The sequence below is a fragment of the Rhinichthys klamathensis genome, unplaced genomic scaffold (assembly GCF_029890125.1).
Source record: "Rhinichthys klamathensis goyatoka isolate OS25496 unplaced genomic scaffold, OSU_Roscu_1.1 h1tg000006l_1, whole genome shotgun sequence".
NCBI lineage: Eukaryota > Metazoa > Chordata > Actinopteri > Cypriniformes > Leuciscidae > Rhinichthys > Rhinichthys klamathensis.
The window spans coordinates 1,323,001-1,343,916 of NW_026606559.1; the positions used below are offsets into that span (position 1 = coordinate 1,323,001).

The 20,916-nt window shown below is 39.1% G+C and overlaps 2 protein-coding genes across 2 annotated transcripts in view; both read right to left on the reverse strand.

Annotated features, from left to right (window-relative positions):
• plekhf2 (pleckstrin homology domain containing, family F (with FYVE domain) member 2) overlaps positions 1 to 20,916 on the reverse strand; it is a 218,134-nt gene that overhangs the window by 197,036 nt on the left and 182 nt on the right. The gene's annotated exons all lie outside the window — the stretch shown is intronic.
• si:dkey-22o22.2 (neural-cadherin) overlaps positions 1 to 20,916 on the reverse strand; it is a 116,663-nt gene that overhangs the window by 45,605 nt on the left and 50,142 nt on the right. Inside the window, 6 exon segments of the mRNA XM_056257029.1 lie at positions 128 to 209; positions 212 to 376; positions 5,572 to 5,683; positions 8,843 to 9,047; positions 10,492 to 10,717; positions 13,408 to 13,596. Coding sequence (XP_056113004.1) covers positions 128 to 209; positions 212 to 376; positions 5,572 to 5,683; positions 8,843 to 9,047; positions 10,492 to 10,717; positions 13,408 to 13,596 — 979 coding nt within the window.

Here is a 20,916-nt window from a genome sequence, read left to right on the forward strand (position 1 = left end):
TTGAGTGAATTGAGAGATCAACGGTCAATTATATAGGATATATAGAATAAAGTATTCCAGAAAGCTTTGCAATAATGAGGTATCAAACAAAAAGAAAAGGAAAACAGAAAGAGGAAAAGAATCATACATAGTTTGTGAAAAGACAGGGGCTTCATCGTTGACATTGGCCATGCGGATCCGGATGGAGGCTGTGCCTGTGCGAGGGGGCGTCCCTTGTCCACGGCCACCACCGTGCACTCGTACATGTGATTGGGTCTCTCATAGTCCAGCCTCTGACTGGGGCTCACCACTCCTTGAGATGAGATGTCAAAGTCCACGCTCTGTATGAAGTAGGAGAGTTCTGCATTCAGGCCAGTATCACAGTCCCTTGCCAGAACTAGAGAGAGAGGGATGAAAGAGCCATGTTATACATCAGGTCACGTTGACTAAAAGCAACAGCTAGCAATAACACAGCAGTAAATTGTGGTGAAGGCAACCTTGGCGGGGATCTGTTCTGGGTCAGGCACTGAAAACAATGTCAGTTCTCAATCATCTCTATTTTTTTCTCAGACAGTTGTGTTCTCATTAGGCCTGGAATGTTCCGGTATGGGGCTATTCACTATCAATTACAAGCTTTTTTGTCACTATGACCAATGCTTGTGTGGTTTTTTGGAAGGTTTTGTGTGTGTATTGGCGTGTCCTAAACTATCAATCTATCTATCTATCTATCTATCTATCTATCTATCTATCTATCTATCTATCTATCTATCTATCTATCTATCTATCTATCTATCTATCTATCTATCTATCTATCTATCTATCCATCCATCCATCCATCCATCCATCCATCCATCCATCCATCCATCCATCCATCCATCCATCCATCCATCCATCCATCCATCCATCCATCCATCCATCCATCCATCCATCCATCCATCTTGGAGGGTTTTGTGAGATTTACCTAGTTGGGACACAGTATAGCACTGAAAACCGTCTTGTTTGAAGTTGTTGGACTGCTTGTGCTAAGCGCTTTTTAAATTACGTACGGTGTCATATTAATAGAGCCAATATTAATTAAAACTATGTAGCGGAGGCCAATTCTATATTTGATCAATTTAAGTGCCCATCTGTCAGTGGCACGGTGAAAAGCTGCTGTTGACTGAAGCAGATCAAAAGTAAAAGTGGAGGAAGGCTTTGCTGTCATTAGGCCCACAGCCAAAGTCAGACGTCCTGTATCATTATACTGGAGGCAAGCTGTCATCACACCCAGCCAGCTAGCACACTCATTTACTACAGCCACATGACGGACTTCTAATCTCCAAGGCAAATAGATAGCATCCACAGATGTAGCAACATACAGCAGAAAAAAGCCGAGGACTTGTTGCGGCGGTAGGAAGCAGGTGGGTAAGGGTGGGTGTCAGCGCCTCGCACGCGTAAAAACAAGAGTCGGAGCAGTCGAGCAAGCATATAAAGTCAAAGTCATACAGCCAGGATTCAAACAGAAGCTTCATTAAAAATACAAGCCCTAATACACTCTCTTAGGGCTACCTATTACCATATTTAATGCATGCGAACGAGAGACCAGGGCTAAATTAAACATACCAGTTAGGCGGCTTGGGAGAGAGAGAGAGAGAGAGAGAGAGAGAGAGAGAGAGAGAGAGAGAGAGAGAGAGAGAGAGAGAGAGAGAGAGAGAGAGAGAGAGAGAGAGAGAGAGAGAGAGAGAGAGAGAGAGAGAGAGAGAGAGAGAGAGAGAGAGAGAGAGAGAGAGAGAGAGAGAGAGGCTGGAAGGAAGGTGGGCTAAGGTTGGGCGAGTTTTAAGTGCGTTGCTTCGCCGTGCGCTAAATCCTCTCCGAGAAGTTTTCCATGCGATAATTGGAGAGCGTTCTGCACTTCTCTTCCTGCTAGGCCCTATTAAAAGCCGGCACCCAATTTACAGTCTAATCCCATTTTAAGGTAAACAACAATAATAATCTTCTCTCCCTTCTGCCAGGCTTTGCACAGTCGACGATTGCTCCGTGTTTTCCTTTTTTTTCCCCCGCTCACAACAGAACACATTTGATAAGCAAATAACAGCCCCAGCTGGTGTTTGTGTGAACCTGCTGCTTTTACATGTTGAGAGCGAGAGAAAGAGAGCGAGGGAGACGAAACAAGAAGAGAAAGAAGACAGAGACAGAAAAAGAAAGTTGTTTTGCGTTACCACACTAAAACAGAAGAGCCAACTGGAATCAGAGGCAGGAATCCTTCTGTTTGCATACGGCAGAAAGCGAACAGTGCATGTTTTCACTCGGCGCAGCGATATGTAAACATAATTGAATTGCATAAATGCAGTTGGCATTCTAGATTTGTGCATGTGCCTCACAAAGCATGCTGTCTGTCAGATCTGACTCACTTCTGTTCCTTGTTGCTTTGCTTTTCTCTCTTTTCTGCTTCTTTTCATCAGAGTCGCAGGCTTGTGGACAACAAATTCTAAATTTAGGGTCGTTAATCACTGAAGATTCTGCGGAGAAGGTGAGGAGCTCTTTGAAATGGTGGGCATCTCTGGGCTTCTGATCTCAGATGAGCACTGGGTGAGAAGATTCTCCCAGCCTCTGAGCACAAAGCTCATTAGCTTTTGTTCGATACTAAGAGAACCAGTAGATTGGAGACTGTTAATACAACTGGATCAGAGATGAAAAGGACACCATGCATGTATTCACACATATAGTCCAACATGTACAGATCATGTTTACGTTTTGTACTGTGTGTTAATTTTGCTTGTTTACATTTTAATTTCACATATTTTTAATGTTTTTAAGTGCTTTTGCCTGTAAGTGGTTTTTAACATGTTGCTATGTGGTTGCTAAGGTGCCCATGTCAAATAAGCTCACCAAGAGGTCTCTCTGATTTTATGGTCTCTAGATATGGCTCCGGTCCATCCTTCAATGTAATTATTGAATTTTTACTAGAGACACTCAATGTTACCCATATTGTTGGTTCCATAATGGATCCAATAGCCAAAGTTTTTTTTTTATTAGCATCAGTCAATACTGGATATACCTGTATAGTATTGGATATTTAACAAATGTTAAGACTATCTTTGTCATCATATAATGCTCACTTAAAGTTAATCTTTAGGAAAAAAATGAACACTTCAATATAATCTTTAGCAAATCTCAAAATTAATATTAATTTATCATACTGAATTTTAAAATTTTTCCTGCCTAAATTCACTTATAGCATTTTAAATAAATGATTTTTGTTTTATTTTAAATTTATTTATACAAAACCGTACAGAATTTTGGCTAACATGAAAATAATTATGGCATAATTGGGCAGATTTATAATCAAATCGATGCATCCCTAATTTTTCTGCCCGTATTATATAACCTATTTGCTCAGAAAAGTAGCACACCTCTCTTTAAGAAAATTTGAGGTATAATTTAAGCGTGTAGCAAAAATAGTGTTTAAAGGTGCATTGCGCAACTTTTCATGTTAAAAATACCTGTTTTTTCTATCCTATACATGCTTAAAGAACTGCCTGATGGGCTGAATGAGCCCTTCTCTGCGCACTGAGATTGCCTCTATAATCCTGTACAGTAAAATATATAAGAGGGATTCGGGCTCGAATTTGAGACTGGGCGTGACGTCATGCGCGTTCACGCTCACCAGGCTATGTCTCGCAGGTTTGTGTATTCGCCGGCGCCGCCATTCTCAGCATCAGAGAAGACAACTCGTGCGTCAAAGGTGGAAGATGGATTCAAAGAGACCGACTTGTAGTCCATTCCAAACCCCAACGCAAACTCCACGTAAAGTAAAGAAAAGAAAAATTTTGTCTAGTGCCACCAAAAGGTCCAAATTGGAGTCAGACAGGCGTTGGAGTAAGACGAGAGTCAACCTCGGGAAGGCATTCAACAAATGGAGAGATCTCCGGTCTGCTCTTGGTCTCAAACGGGATCCTCAGTTGGCTTTTTTTCTTGATAAAACGGTAAGATATAACCCAGTCTCTAATGTCTGATACGGCAAATCTATGACAACAAATGACGATGCGTAAAATGTGTAATGCTTTAGCGTAAGCTAGATAAATGTACAATCAGATTTGGTTTTACTACCATTGTCAGTGAACAGGTTCATAAACTAGGAATTGTCTTCGGAAGAATAGTACAACATAAAACATATCCCATAAAAGAAGCTAAAGTTACCTATGTTTTTGTGTATGACCTACCGGTAGCTTGTGTACTTTGCTAACATGATAAGGTGCTCATGTCCTTGACCAACAAGGAAGAACGCCGTTGCATTGGCTATATTTTCTTTTTCGTAAAAAATAGTAAATTGTTCCCGGGAATGTGAATTCGGCGGATTAGCCTGTTTGGCTTTTACAGTAACGTCATAGTGCCATTTGATTGTTTATTACCGTGAGACATTTGAGTGTACTTTGTTGACCAACTGTGTATGGTATGATTATTATTTTGAGCTTTTACAAAGTAATAACTTATATTGTTCATGAACGTGTTTCCATAATAATACACTCATAAGTGGATACAGTAAACACATAAAACAGTTCAACATACATGGAGATAGATGGAAACAAAAACCGAACTTTTATACTACCCCCGTTTTCCCCTCACACATAAGTGTGTAATTTACTCAAATGCCTTTCCTTTCATATATTTAAAATTACTTGCAGATTTATAACTTTATTACCTCTGAAGACATTATGACTGTCAACAAAAGATTTGTGCGGCTGATGCTCTTTTGGTTATGAACAGCTCGTGCAAGCGTGCGTGTGATCCATGAGCGTGCACATCTCTGGTTGCAGTTTTCGCTTGTCGCCAGAGGGGGCATAGTTCTGCAAAAACTCAGAAACCTGCGCTATGCACCTTTAAAATGTTTAAATCCCAAACGTTAAATATAAGCAATAGTAATATTAATGTCTGTCTTAACAAGGGCAATTAGGGCTAATAAACAACTAATTCACTACAGCTTCTTTCTGAAACGCAACACCACGACTCCTTCATGTTCTTTCAGCCACTAAAACACCTTCAATTACAGCGATATGATCGCAGAGAGGGCTGACACGATTGTGTTTTAGAGGAGGAGGTCACGAATGCCTCTTCTTCAGAGCTGCCTGTCTCTATCAGAAGTGATTATCTGGAGAATATGGAGGGGGTCGTACCCCCCACCTCACCACATCCAAGTGCCACTGCGGAGATCCCACCTCTAATGCTGGGTCACAGTCTCTGACCTGTGGTTATAGAGCCAACAACGTCAGCAAAGCACAAAATGGAGGATTGATGGCCTGAGTAGCTTGACAGAGGTAGTCAGGATGATGAGAGATTGAAGAGGAGAGGAAGACGGGGGCAGAAAAGCTCCTCTGCCTGGGAGCCACCAAGCTGGCTTTGATTACAATCCATTTACCACCCAGAAAGTGCTGCCATAATGAATTATTTCATAATTACAGGACTGAGTTGAAGAGACAGTTGCCCCCGCAGAGCAAACGGCAACAGCACCTGCCTCAAGAGCAGGACCGCCGGGGGAAAAACATGGACAGAGAGACAGAAAGTGAGACGGTAACAGAGATGAGAAGAGAGACAAATCGAGAAACAGACACTCACCCTGCAGTAATGATGTACCAGTTGGGGTGGTCTCAGGGACGTTGTCTCGACTGTAAATGGAGTGCATAAACTCTGGTGTGCAGTCATTCTCATCTGTGATGTGAACCACCACCTGCATAAGTAAGAAAATAAGATAGAGTGAGAGAGAGAGAGAGAGAGAGAGAGAGAGAGAGAGAGAGAGAGAGAGAGAGAGAGAGAGAGAGAGAGAGAGAGAGAGAGAGAGAGAGAGAGAGAGAGAGAGAGAGAGAGAGAGAGAGACGTCATTATGTGGACAAGTATGGAAATATAGCCCCCCACCAAAAAAAAGTCTCCTTCCAAACATTCAAGTTATATTCAATTAATTTTAGTTAGGGTTTTAAAGCATCAAAATGACTTGAATAGAGTTATTGATGGGTGAGTGCAGAGGCATTAACCATCAACTGTATGTCTTTTACCAAATTCTAAGAACATTAATGGATGATTTAAAATGCTTTACATTAAGTTGATAGAAATCGGTTCTATGTTCTATTGTGTTATATGCCTCAAGACTAAAATAGCTCTTGCCACAGAATCTTGTAATGACGCTTTAAAAATACCAAACATTACAATACTTTACTGACAGATGAAAACAGAACAAGACAGGAACATTTGCAAACCAGCTCATCACAATGATAGATAATGATTATTTATCACACAACCTCTGCAAACATACTCAGAGTCCTTACTGACCTTCCATGCAAAATTCATATAGCTATACAAAATTATTAAAAACATGCCTATATTTGCATTATTATGAGAGTAAGTGAGCTACAAATTATCCCTTGATGGATTGGGTTGTAAATTTTCTTTATATTTTTATCCATCAGTAAAATTTTCTTTTGTCATTGTAACCAAATGCATTTTTTTAAATCAAATTTTCCATTAAAATTCAGTATATGACAGACAATTTAACTTCCTGAAAGATAGTTGACTTGACCTAAATATCTGTATAGGGACTACCGGGACTAAAACCCTGCATGAGAATAGACACATTTAATGTCCTGAGTCACTTGTCTTTCTGAAGGCTTTCGGTTAAGAACAGCATTAAACATGGAATAACATTAAAAGAAGACACAGAAGCAGAACAGAACAGCTGTGGCAGAAGCCACTGAATGCAAATGCCGCAACCACCCCACAAACACACACATAAACCGCAGTCAAACTCAGTGTGTAGACTTTAATGTAGCCGATCTCAACTGAAGCTCAGATGATAGCTTATGGAGGCCCTGTATCTACATTCAGGCTTCTCTCTGTGCAGTGATTTTGTGAGCAGTCAAACTGAATACTGGCACGGGATTTGACTTTGACCGAACAGAGGCAGAGGGAAAGCGAGGTACGTGTTCTCAGTGGGAGCGTTAGTCATGGTGAGGGAGAGTCCCGCAAAACTGCTTATCTCAGAGGAGCAGAACTGCCAAGAGGGAAAAGTTCCTTACACAGAACACACACACAGTACCATAGCTGACCATACAGCTCTGAAGCCGTCAGGACAGCATCTTAAAGCCCATGTAGCGCTGCATTACGGGTTTCTTTTTCTCTGCTGTCGTCTCTCGGGAATCAGCCCAACAGAGGGGAACGTTCTGTTTGTTTCATGGCTGCTAGAGGTTGAATATGGCAGTAATGAATCTGATGTCTGCTGCTGGAGGAGCATTACTGCTAATAACAACAACAAGAGGGGTCTAAAAGGGATGAAGAGTCTTAGAGCAGAGCTTCATTATTATTTATGAAATTATTTTTCACATGCTAAGAGGACTTCTCTTCATTTCTTCTTTTCTTGTCTCATCTAATCTCCTCCCCTCTCGTCTCATTATTTTCTCTTCTCATCTTGCGTCATCTCACCTTTGTCTTTAGTCTCTTCTGTTGTCGTCAACTCATTTGGTCTCTTTTATCTCCATCTCCTCTAGTCTCATTTCATTTTTTAATGTTGTGTCTTCTTTTCTAATCTTGTCTCGTCTCTCTTTCTTCTCACCTTGTCTTGTTTTACCTCTTCTCTTCTCTGTTGTCTAATCTCATTAGACAAAAAACTCATTTTTCTTCTCACCTTAGTCATCTCTGTTCTCTCTTTTTTTCTGATATTGTTTTGTCTATTATCTTTTCTGGTCTCTTTTCCTCTCATCTTCTCTCATTTTGTTTCATCTCATTTCTGTTCTAGCTTGTACTACTCATGGAGTCGTCTTCACAGATGGTGTAATGATTTGGCAGGGGGCAGTGACTCTGACAATTATCTAAAATGTGTGTGTGTGTGTGTGTGTGTGTGTGTGTGTGTGTGTGTGTGTGTGTGTGTGTGTGTGTGTGTGTGTGTGTGTGTGTGTGTGTGTGTGTGTGTGTGACTGGCGCTGGCACAGACGCAGTTACACATCACTGTGTCTCAGCCAAGTCCATCAAGAGGACTCAATTAATCTGGAGGAACTTCTGCCAAACAAAGAAGATCAACATGGAACAACAACAGTGTGAACAACACGCACACACGGATGGATACATTTGCGCCTCTAATAACGGCAACAACAACAACATGATGGGTAAAATAGATCAAACATCTGTTATATTTCTTTGCCTTTGTCACATCACTTTATCTTACACATGCACCACCAAGTCTCATAAGTGGCAACAGCCACAGCTGTGGCGTGTTTGATGGCCTCAGTGCCACACAATCTCTCATTACTGCTTTTCTGCTGATATGTGTATGTTTGTTTCTGTGTGTGCTTGTGTGTACCTTTATGTGTTATTGTGTGTATTAAAGCATATGTAACTTTCTCTTCTAAAAGAACCAGATGCGTCATGAAATTGTGCAAGGCCTGGATGCGAATGACTGACAGCCACACATACAGAATCATAATGTCAGGCCTAAAGGCCCGTTCACACCAAGAACAATAACTATAAAGATAACTATATTAGCATACACACCAGCGGATGATATCATTCAGTTTATTCTAAGTGCGTGCTCGTCTGCCCCTTTAAATGTTCGAGCTCGCTACGGCAGGATGGATTCTGATTGACTGTCAATGTTTTCAGCTGGATAAAATTCTAATTCTAAATCTAATAAGGTGTGTTGGTAAATACAATGTATAAGTTGAAAAAAAAGCAACAAAATAACTAGTTGTGTACTTCTGACCTAAATGTACTTTTGGAGATAAAAATGGTTAAAAAATGCTTTTAAATCTGAAGAAATTATAATTAGTTTAAGAACAATACATTTAAGAGCAATACATATCTAAGGAAAGATCATGTTTAGATAGCTAGGTAAAGGTGTGCTAACCTCTGCCATGTTGCTCAGTCCTGTATCTGGTTCAGAAGCTCTGACTTGCAGGTGATGGAGATGTTGTCCACTCTCATAGTCCACAGTACGTGTCAGGCTGAGCGCGCCACTCTCCTGGTTTATGCTGAACAGGTTGCCTGGGTTTACTAGAAGCATATAGGACAGACTCTTCCTTTGGAACGAGATAGCCTGGACCACCGCCACCCTACAGACACATACAGGAAACAGATTCAGTGCACAGGCCAGCATTTAATTCATGTACATGTACTATGAACTGTGAGGAATTTCTCCTCTGGGAAGATAGAATTTCATAGGAAAACTACAACTCTGTCCCAAACACATTGTGAGCTACCAAGCAAGACAGTATTTATTGATCTTTTTTTTATTATTATTATATATTTATGTATTTTATCCAAATACAACAAAGTACTACATATTACTATATTACAATTTATAATAATGTTATATAAATATATAACAATTTAAAATGTTATATTGTAATATATTTTCAAATGTAATTTATTTCTGTGAATGTAAAGCTGAATTTTCAGCAGCCATTACTCCAGTCTTCAGTGTCACATGATCCTTCAGAAATCATATGCTGATTTGGTGCTCAAGAAATATTTCTTATTATTTCATTTCTTGTTATGTTGCTAAATATTTTTAAATAAACCATGATATTTCTTGGATTATTTGTTGTATAGAAAATTTAAAAGAACAGCATTTATTTGAGACAGAAATCTTTTGTAACATTATAAATGTCACTTTTGATCAATGTAATGCATCCTTACTGAATAAAAGTTGTTCAAGTTGCCTTGATGTAAAACATTCCAAATTAGCCATTTAAGAATTATTTTTAAGAAATAGACATTTCAGTTAAAATGCCCCATTCACATTTTAGCCTGTAGAATGTTAATTTTAAGCAGCAAGAAAACATACAAATTATTTTCAAAAGCTATGGGAATTTGCCAGTATGGCACCAAAAAAAAATTGACCATTAGCGTCCAAAATATATATAATAAAATATATAGTAAAAGCACTGTCTGTGTGAATGGGACTTTAGAACGCAGTTGCTTTTGTAGGCAGCAGACGGCAAGGCAACTCACAAGATTTTGGAAAATGGGAAATAATGCATGTCTGAGATATAGTGGTTCTTTGTGGCTCTCTTCCCATGTCATCTCCCCTCCACACTCTTTAATATGTCTCTCTTTTCCTCTCTTTTTAATATGTCTCTCTTTCCATGATTAGTTGTCCTCTCCTCCTCCACACAGATCATTATGCTCTGGTCTGTGCCAGTGCCCGAAGGGAGAAGTTCAGACACTGCTCTTCATGTTTATCCAGAAGTTTCTTTTAATAAATATTTGAATTTGAACACGCTTTCAAATTCAGAGCCTGGGGACAAAATGATGCATCTGTGTTCCTCCTCTCTGCCACAACCCCCTTCATTCACTCTGCCCCCCCTCTCTCAACCTCCGCTATCCCTCCAGGCGAATTGTTTCATGCAACAGATGACACATAAAGCTTCAGAGTTGGCCACGTTCACACAGTCCTTCTCTTACCCTCTAATGAGCAGCAAATTTTGAATCTTTTTACACGCAGATGCACACAAACACACCCACACCCACTAACACATAGTTTCCTGTACTCACGCTTGGCCCACCCCAGTGCTCTCTGGGATGTAGATGGTGTAGGTGGTGTTGGTGAACTGAGGGGGCCGGAAGCCGGCCAGTATGAACACAGAGGCGAGCGGGCCCCTCCTGCCCTGCGAGTCCACGGCCTGGACGCTCAGTGTGTACTCCTTACTGGGGGTCAGAGGTCGCCCAGTGGTCTTCACTTCTCCTGTTGTTCGGTCCACTTCAAATGAATCTTCCCCACCTGTCACAACAAAACACACCCATTTAATTTTAAGATAAAATAAAATAAAATAAAACACAATTGTAAGTTAAGTCTAAGGGCAACATATTTTAAAAATATGCTATACAGTATAAAAAAAGATAAAAAAAAAGATTAGATGAAAAAAACTTAAAAAGCTTAAAAACTAAAATAAACAGTTTAAGTTGAAGTACTAAAATATACTATAGTAGTAAATAAATCTTAATAAAATAACACTGATTGTGGTTGACAGAAAATTTACATTTTCAAAAATTATATTAAATATATATACATTTTAGATGTAAAGATAAAAACATTTTTATCCAGTATATTACGACATATAGGCCTATTATAGGAACATGAAAATGCATTGCATAGTAGGAACAACCTGCCTAATTTTGAAATGATGACTTGTGGCATATAGAAAAAAATCTGCATAAATCGCCTAAAAAATGTGATATGGCACTTGTTTATAATCACATATTAAAAACAGCAACTCTTGTAAAGTTCAGCTCAAAGTGCAAGAGGATTACAAAGTCATAAAAGCCTTGAAGTCTTTTTACACACATTAGGAGTAAGGGACCCTTCTGCCAGCTGTGGTTCAGTGCATCTGTGTGTGTATGTGTGTGAGGAGCATTATGCTCCCCTCTGTTCCTCCTTCAGGACAATAGCAAGACAAGAGCTCATTTTAACCGCTGTCCCCTTGAGCGTGTCATTATTTGGGATTGGAGGAAGAGGAAGTGGATGAAGAACACAGCTGCTGAGGCGGAGCAGATCTCCCAGCTGTACCCGCTCTGCCTTGCCCTTCTTGCAGCTGCTTGAAGACTCATCTGCAAAGGTTCTGATTCAGAATCATGCTTGATTCTGTCTTTACAAGCTCTCTTCGAATAATGAAAAATTGAATGATAATGATGAGAAATGTATGGTCTATACCCATTATCTCCACTTTGGAGAATATCTTATTCAGGATAAGAACTGCCCACTTAGACAGGAACAGGTTAGTTTCTTGTTTTACGTTTTAAGTAAAATTGATGTAACAATTGACTATTCAGGTATACACAATTACAAGCTACTAAATAAAAGGAAAAATTTGATTATCTACCTGACATCAATGATTTTATTGTTATATTTGCATACAAACCGTTCAAAGGTTTGGGCTTGGTAAGATTTTTTAATGTTTCTGAAAGTCTTTTATGCTCACCAAGGCTGCATTTATTTGATTGAAAATAGAATATATTTTAAAATTTAAAAAATATTCAAGAAAATATTCAATATTGAAAATATATAAATGAAATTTATTTATTCTTTTGATAGCAAAGCTGAATTTTCAGCAGCCATTAATCCAGTCTTCAATGTCACACTAAATCTAAAGAAACTTTTGAACAATAGTGTCTGCATTTATTGCATAATGAATTATGATTAGTGTGCTGTAACTATTTTATCTGCCTTTACACTACTATATGAATATAATCAAGGCTAAAGGATGTTGTAAGGCACAACGTACAGTAAAATGCCTGCAACCCTTTAGCTGTGAAAATACTCATAAAATAACACAGCCTTGATTTTTTGTTAAGGACGCAATTTTTCATTAAAATGTTATAAAGCAAACTTATTGTGGAACATAACATGGCTGAAATGCTGTAATGACCCATTCAGCACCCAAGACCCGAACTGTCCGTTTTATATTTTCCATCTATTTTCTGCAAAGTCAAAGTCTATAATCTATTTTTACCTGAAACATTAAGACCATTTTTCTTGCAAGCACAAGTAAATCTTTCTGTAAGTCCAAATTGTAAATTGCCTGTACTTGACAATGAATGACATTCAACTAAAAGACTGATCAAAAACTTTGAGAAAGAGCGCTTTAGGCAACGGCACCTAAAGCCAAATTTGATAAACATCTGAGTGTAATATCACCAGAGACCGAATATTTATAGCAGAGTATAAATCCTTATGGACCAGAGAAGTAATTTTGTAATGTCACAACATATCAGATGATGAATGACTAGCCATTATGAGAGGTTATGATTTTCTGAAGATGTCCTAGAGGTACAATAAAACCAGTACAACACACCTGTCCTAACACACACATACACATAGATCAGCATGCACACATATGTTGTATGTTTAAAGAACATTTGGTCTATTTGCTTTAGGCTAATTACTGTAGATTGAATTCCACAGTGCGTCAAATTCATTTAACCTTTGTTGGTCTCTGTGCACTAAATGAAATCACGTACATTAAACAGGAACGAATAACTATGGAAACGGTGTGGATTTCATTAGTGACTTAGTGCTTTATGCTATTTCGATTACAGCAGTAACCAACTGGCTAATGAAAAAGGCATGTCATTGCCATTGTTTCAAAATAAAAGCGTGTCTTTGGTGTCCATTATGATTTCATGGCAAATCCATCCCATACATTTTTTTTAACAAAACTTTAAACATCCTGTCAGTACATTCCTAGGTCTGTGAATTTCTCTTGCAAACCTAAGCTGAGTGTGTTAGCTAAACCATTTGAGTTCCAAGCATAAACAATGCATGGGGTTAAAATTATTGATCATGTAATGCATGTCTGCATGTGAGACATCAGTCTAATTCGCTTTCTATCTAAAGTGGGGCAGTGTTGTTACTGGCAGAATGATTGTATTGACAGTTTTCCGATGATTAAAATGTCTGCCCATCAAACCCACCATCAACCAATAGGAAGTGAGCTGTTCCCACTGAGCCATCACCAGTTCGGGCCACAAGCTTGTAGACCACAGAGCCAGCACCAGTGTCAGGGCCCACAGCTGCCAGGTAGGGATAGGGGAACATGGCCCACTGCAGATCTGACAGGTTGGAGAGGGTCAGAATCAGCCGGCACAGGTACCATTCATCCCCTAGAGAGAGAGAGAGAGAGAGAGAGAGAGAGAGAGAGAGAGAGAGAGAGAGAGAGAGAGAGAGAGAGAGAGAGAGAGAGAGAGAGAGAGAGAGAGAGAGAGAGAGAGAGAGAGAGAGAGAGAGAGAGAGAGAGAGAGAGAGAGAGAGAAAAAGACAAACATGTTTTGAATTATTAAAGAAATCCATCACATACTAAAAACTCCTTTATAGCTCTTTTGCACATAACTCTTTTGCATATACCATTGATATAGATATATTCACTATATATGTTGTTTTCATAGCATTCAGATGGCACGTTTGTTTGAAGGACAGCATTGAGCAGGATGTGGAATAGTGTATTTTGTCAATAAAAAAAAAAAAAAAGAAGAAAATGTGTCTTTTTATCTGATTAATCGAAGAAATAATCGGCCAACTAATCGATTATCAAAATAATTGTTAGTTGCAGCCCTAGAAATTGGAGAAGTCTGCAATTTATTGTACGGATTTTTTTTTTTTTTTTATGCATTACAATACAGAAAATATGGCAAAGTGGTAAATCAAACTCTTAAATAAAATAAATAAAAAGATTAAAATTATTTGAAAATAATAATAATAATTACGGGTGTAACGATACATTGTTATATCGAGATATAAAAATACGACGATGTGTGTCGTTGATGTAAACGATATGATTTGCGATATAAAGTGAATTTAGTTCCTCTAAACTATATCCAAGATCCAAAAATCTAAATTGTAAAAATAATAAATGAAGCGGTCTAATCCAGATCCAAGTCTTTTGAAGAGACACAATGGCTTCATATAAACAGATTTACAATGACGCACATACTGTACTAAACATGAATGAATCAAATGCTTGCATGACGTGCGAAAACAACATGAGAGTGAGTAAACACAGAATTTAAATTTTTCGATGAACTAACCATTTACAGTTTGGGAATAGTCATTTTGACATGCGGTCCACTTCTTGTGATTAGAACTGTGATTTATTGCATTGATAATCTGAAGCACATATGCGCTGCCGGAATGGCCGCACTTCTAATTATTGTGGTTGTAGATCTTTGACGAAAACAGGTACAAAACAAAAACAGGCACAAAACACAGCATTTATTCAACTGAGATGAGCAAGAACATGAGCAACCGATCCATCCAACAATAGACCCTAATGAGAGAAATTCAAGGCCTGTCATCTTCCCTCTCATGATACTCTTCTTGTTTTATCACTTTCATTGTTTTATTTTTGGAGGAAGCTCATAACGCTGTTCATAATCTCTGTAATCTCAGCAAAAAATCCAAAACACATCTACCAGGCCAGAGTGTTGTGTTTATAGCCCCTGAAAGCACATCTTCTAATCGAAATACTAGCGAAAAGAGCAGGAGGGATAGAGAAAGCCTTCAGCCACCCTGAGTTCAGTGACGCCTCTCGGCTTCAGACTGTCATTCAGCCCGAGGACGCTCGGCTACAAGAGAGAAATGACATTTCTGTAGAACACGTCATCTCTGACTTCCCCTGTATGTCCTGAGGAAGATTGCTGTCAGAGACACGATCCGCTACCTCAGACGGCCTCGGAAGATCAGACAGAGAAAGAAAGGACTTAACAGAACAGAAATATCTTTTTGGGGGTGTTTTTGTGTTCTCTTTTCTCTGTTGTTTGCTTGTTTCCAGACTTGCACCGTGTTGTTTTTGGCATTTCACGCAAAAGTGAGACAACAGTGAGAATAAGAAGAAAATTCACTTCTAAGCATCTTGTCAAGAGGGAACATACTACCGTTACCCTCACTTCCTGTCTTTTCATAGCCACCCTTTGGAGTATGTCATAAGAGAAGGATCGAGGGAGATGCAAGGAAAAGACGAAAGACACAACGAGAGCAAAAGAGATACAAGGGTCGGGGGTTTGGGTGTCTTGACACTATGTTTCCCCGTCTCTTGTGTTGTCAGGATGTGAGGCGATTGTGGAGGCCTTGTGCAAACGAACTGGAGGTCACGTTGAACAGACAGTCAAATAGATAAAACCACATCAATGCCAGCAGAGCAAAAACACAAACCAACAAAGCCCCACAGATCACTGCACAAGTTAAAGTCAACACAAAGTGACATTCTCTATGCAAATACATGTAAATCCTGTTAATGTTGCTGTTGGTGTAATCAAATTCTCTGTCTGTCCACTTGCCGCTGTGATTCACTGACTTTTGAGGATAATACAGATAAATGATCAGTGGTCTACATGACTGAACCTAGCAAGATGTATGCTAAATACATGCATAAAGCTCCAAATAAGCTTTAGCAGCATGGCAAGAAACAGAATCATAATGTCTTACTGAATAATATTTTATTATATTTTTATATTCCGGAAACTTTTGAAAGCTGACATAAACTCATGGGCATCAATCACTTTACTGAATACTTGCTGGCTAACACAGTGTCTAAACCGGACGCGGCAGCTGTCGTGTCGCGCCGAAACAGCCTGCTGTTGTCTACACTAGACGAGACAAAGCGACCATTGCAAATCCATTTGTTCTTTGTATCAGAAGTAGCGTGAGTGCTTGAAGTACGTCAGAAACAGAATGGGGCATCAGTTAACAGTTGGGAATTTGTCGTGTCGCGCCACATCCAGTGTAGACAGTATTTCTAATTATAATGGTTCAATTTGCGCTTGTCGCATCATGTTGCACCGCACATGGTGTAAGAATAAAATAATTATTACCTTACGATCCATCTGTTTTCAAATGCACATCATTTAAATATCACGACATCGATGTCTGTGCACAATACACAGTAGTATTTACGAGTGCAAGCATTTCCTGGAAAACCCACACTACCGAATGTTTTGAATGCGTCATCGCTTCCCAAGAAGGGAGGGAATTTGTTCTTCACTCGCTTAAAGGAGAACTCCGGCGCAAAATGAACCTTTGGTCTAATTACACATTGTTACCTAGTCAACCGTTATCTGAGATTTGTTTTCATGATTATCGAATGTAAATAGTTTTATCTCTAAAAACAGTTTAGCCTATAAAGCTAGTATAACGCTAGTATATTGGGCATCGAGTACCCCACTTTAATACCACTAACAAGGCTCAAAATAGCCCCACACTAGCACGGTAGCATAATGAGGGTCCCTACCTTCAAACCGAAGCATTGAGAACTTTGTCAGTGTCCAGACAGTTTAATAAGAAGATATTTAATACATAGTCAACTTCGCGTATACAGGCAGAAGCCATCTTTGAAAAACAGTCTCTACCAGTCGATCTACGAACGCCGATCCAAGCCTGCTGTTCGCGCTCACCTTATCACAACTTATAGCTCGTTCACATCTCACCAGCGCACTTGGATCGGCGTTCGTAGATCAACTGGTAGAGACTGTTTTTCAAAGATGGCTTCTGCCTGTATACGCGAAGTTGACTGTATGTATAAAATATCTTCTTATTAAACTGTCTGGACACTGACAAAGTTCTCAATGCTTCGGTTTGAAGGTAGGGACCCTCATTATGCTACCGTGTTAGTGTGGGGCTATTTTGAGCCTTGTTAGTGGTATTAACAAGCGATTTTTATTTGTCATTACTCCATGCCCAATATACTAGCGTTATACTAGCTTTATAGGCTAAACTGTTTTTAGAGATAAAACTATTTACATTCGATAATCATGAAAACAAATCTCAGATAACGGTTGACTAGGTAACAATGTGTAATTAGACCAAAGGTTCATTTTGCGCCGGAGTTCTCCTTTAAATTGAATCAGAATGATCAGGGAACTGAGTGAAATACTTCACACTGCATGTTAAAGAGAATAAACGCCAATCCAATTGAAAAACTTCACCGGGTTAGTAAACGTCGTTCAACATATGTTGGATTTGACGGAGATTTTTTATGCACGAACTACGCATTTTGATTTTGACAATCTTGATTTGAAAAATGTTCTATTCTTGACAGATTTTTTTTTCATAATTTTAGCAATAGATGAACTGTTAAATGAGTGAGCCTGAGGTGAGTCCCTGTAGTCGTCCAATTTGATTCCCATATGCTGATGTAATATATATATAAACTTGACAGGTGATTTTTACAAAATGTACTTTGATCACTATCTTCTAAGTGGTTTAAAAGGTTAAGGCAATTATCAAAGTTTGATATAACGTTGTTTAATTTTCAAATAAAAGATGCTAATTTTTTAGATGATTTGTTACATTTAATTACCCCTTAGCAATGTGTATGTGTGTGTGTGTGTGTAAAATGTTGTATATAATGTAAAATTAGAAGAAACAGATACTGTTTGTGTACATTAGAGGCTCTACATCTTTAAGTCTTTAAAGATCCACATTCTCCACGTAGGCCTTAGAAGCGACCCTTCCTACCTCACACTGTGCTCTGTGTGCAGCCCAAAACTGCAGTGGCCTAAAGGTCCAACAGATGTGGATCAAAACCCAGCGGCCAACACCCACACCTGAGAGGCTAATGGGCCACAGGCTTAATCAACAAACCTCCAGCAGGGAGAGGGCAGTTCAAGGGACACCCGACGAACTCTGGCCAGGATTTCAACCGAGGGATCTCTACCCTCTAACTCCTCCAAAACAGCTGTCACAGTATCACCACATCCTGAGGAAAGATAAACACCCCTCGGACAGGGAGAATGAGAGAGGGAGGAAAGTGAAGGGTAAAAAAAAGAAAGCCTTTTAGATAGGATGGTAATAACAAGGCCAAATGGTAACGAAAGGAGGACTTTTTTTTTTATTCGTTTCATGACTGGGCATTTTACTCTTTGTTTCACAATAACACTATGGAATCCCAACCGGGATCTCTTTCTCGCTCTGTGCATAAAACACAATGAAACAATTGCTTGATCGTTTCAGCATCACAGTTTGCTAGATAACGTGAGAAAAAAATCTGAGGAGAAAGCGCAAAGGCCTTTGTGCATTTGTTTACGGCTCACTAATCCAAACTAAGCCTGGATGGCGGTGAAGCAAAGCATTGGATATAATATGCTCCATGTATAAACAGCTGGTGAATTTCATCTAAGTCCACCCAAAGCTCTGTACTAATTTGAATATCAATACAGAAGATGTCACGGATTGTTGTGTTAAAAAAAAAAAACAGGACGAAGAACGGATAAAAAAGGGTGACGGAAATGGTGCGTGCAGTGTTTGTGTTGTGTTTTCGGCCTAATTTGGTGTACGGTAATTTGACGACTGTATGTAACATAAGCCGATGTTGACTGAGGAAAATTAGATACCATTCAAAAAGACTTAAATGGTCATCAGCCGCATCGAACATGTGCCGCTTTTCTTTTGTTAGCATGTTTGTCTGCATCCAAAAAAGCAACTCAAAGGCACTAGATTATCAGAAGAATGCAATGTATTGCCTTTGAGTGGATACGGACTGCTGAATCAATGCTGATTCACCATGAGCGCAAGACACAAACGACAGAGGAAAATTGCATTGCTTTGAGTTTGCTCTTCCATAATTTAACAGATTAAATGTATGCTTCATTTTATGTATCTGCTTTTAGTCTCAAATCTTTGGATAATAAAGCTCAGATAATTTGGTTTTGGAAGAATTTGGATGAATGACAAAAATGTTTGAATTTTTATTGACATTTTTATCTGGAGAGGTTTATGAACATTTTTTTATGAAAAAACACCATCAAATTATTATATAATATTATCAAATTATCTGAAGACTGGAAATTAAAGTAATATATTAACTATTCATTTGAATTAATGAAAAAAGTATTGGTGCATGAATTAAATGATTGAATGAGTTGTTCTTTTGAATCAGTTGATTCAGTCAGCAAAACCAGTTTGAATGATTCATTCACAAATTGGACTGATCCAGTTCTTGAGTTCAACTGACTGTTCAATGATCCAGTCAAAGATAAAGTTGGCATAAACTTGATTTTGTCCATGGGGAATTGATTCGTTGTGGTTTGATATTGTTGCTCATGTGAAAGATTGTCTAGCCCTCGCACTGAAAGACATGTAATCAGAGAAGAGAAGAGATGTTGGATAAACTACAAGAATTGGCCATTTTGATTTCATGATGACTTTAAAATGTGTGCCATTGTTGGTCTGTTTGGGAAGGACTACATCAGGACCAAACCAATGAATCTGAGAAGGCAGAAAACACGTCTCAGAAACAACCTAAAACAGATGATCTGGAATTACACACACACAGCATAGGGAAAGACTTGCAGGTGTCTTGGTGAATGACAGTGTAGGCCAAGTTGTCATGGCGACTGAGATGGTGCAGGTGTCCCCCAGAGTCAAGTCTCCGTTTTGCAGGGTTAAGTCTTTGTGACATCCAAACAGCACGCCGGTGAGCTCGCATAATTGCCTTGCCCTTGCTGGCCTGACAGAAGCAGTTTTTGCGTTACGTTCTAAAAAGAGAGTTCTTTTCATGCTCAATTAAACACTCAACGATGTATATCTCATTGTTGTTCTGATGACATGCTTTTTCAGGGATGTAATTAAGTTTTCAAATCAGGGCCTTTGTCTTTCTCTCTCTCTTTCTGTCACCCTCACTCATGAACCCCACACTGAAATTCCTCCGGGTGAGACGTCTCAAAGAGTGAGAGAAATGCAAAAATCAAACTGATTTTTTAAAACTGAGTTCATATTGAGATGTCTGACTTTGGTACCTTGGAAAACATGAAGTTCAAACTTAGGTTTGGGAGGTTTTTAAAACGTAAGTTCATTCACTCCGGTCAATCAACAACTTGAGCATTTATAAACAGCAGTTATTGAGCCATTTCAGCGACATTTCTTCCAGCATCCCTCCACATCTCCTCCTCTATTCCATTCTTTCTCTTTCTATGCAATGTAAGGAGGATCGAGCCTCCTTTGAGGACAGCAAGCCAAGTTCGTTTACTAAGTTGTCTAAAACTCTTGAGATATTAAAGAGACCTCATTCATGATGGGCAAGAGAGTGATATCTCACACTGAGCAGGGTGAAAGGACTCTATAGCTTGATGAACCAAACACCAAAACGCACGCGCACACACACACACACACAAAGGGAAAGAGAGCATGATCGTTAGTGTAGGTGTGTAAGTGTGCATACTAATCTGTAGGCAGTAATAGAGGGCAGTGTGTGACAGACAGGGCCTCATTATTGAAGTACTGTGTGTGTGTTTGTAGACTGTGGGGGCTACTCTGACCCAGCCAAAGCGCGAAAGCACAGCGCATCCTAATTAATGATCTCGCATTGTGGCCCACTTTTATTCATATCATCACCCTGACACTGTTCATAAATGCACATCACTGTATAATACAGTGTAATACAATACCATACATTTGTTCATTTTACACTACTGTTCAAAAGTTTGGGGTCAGTT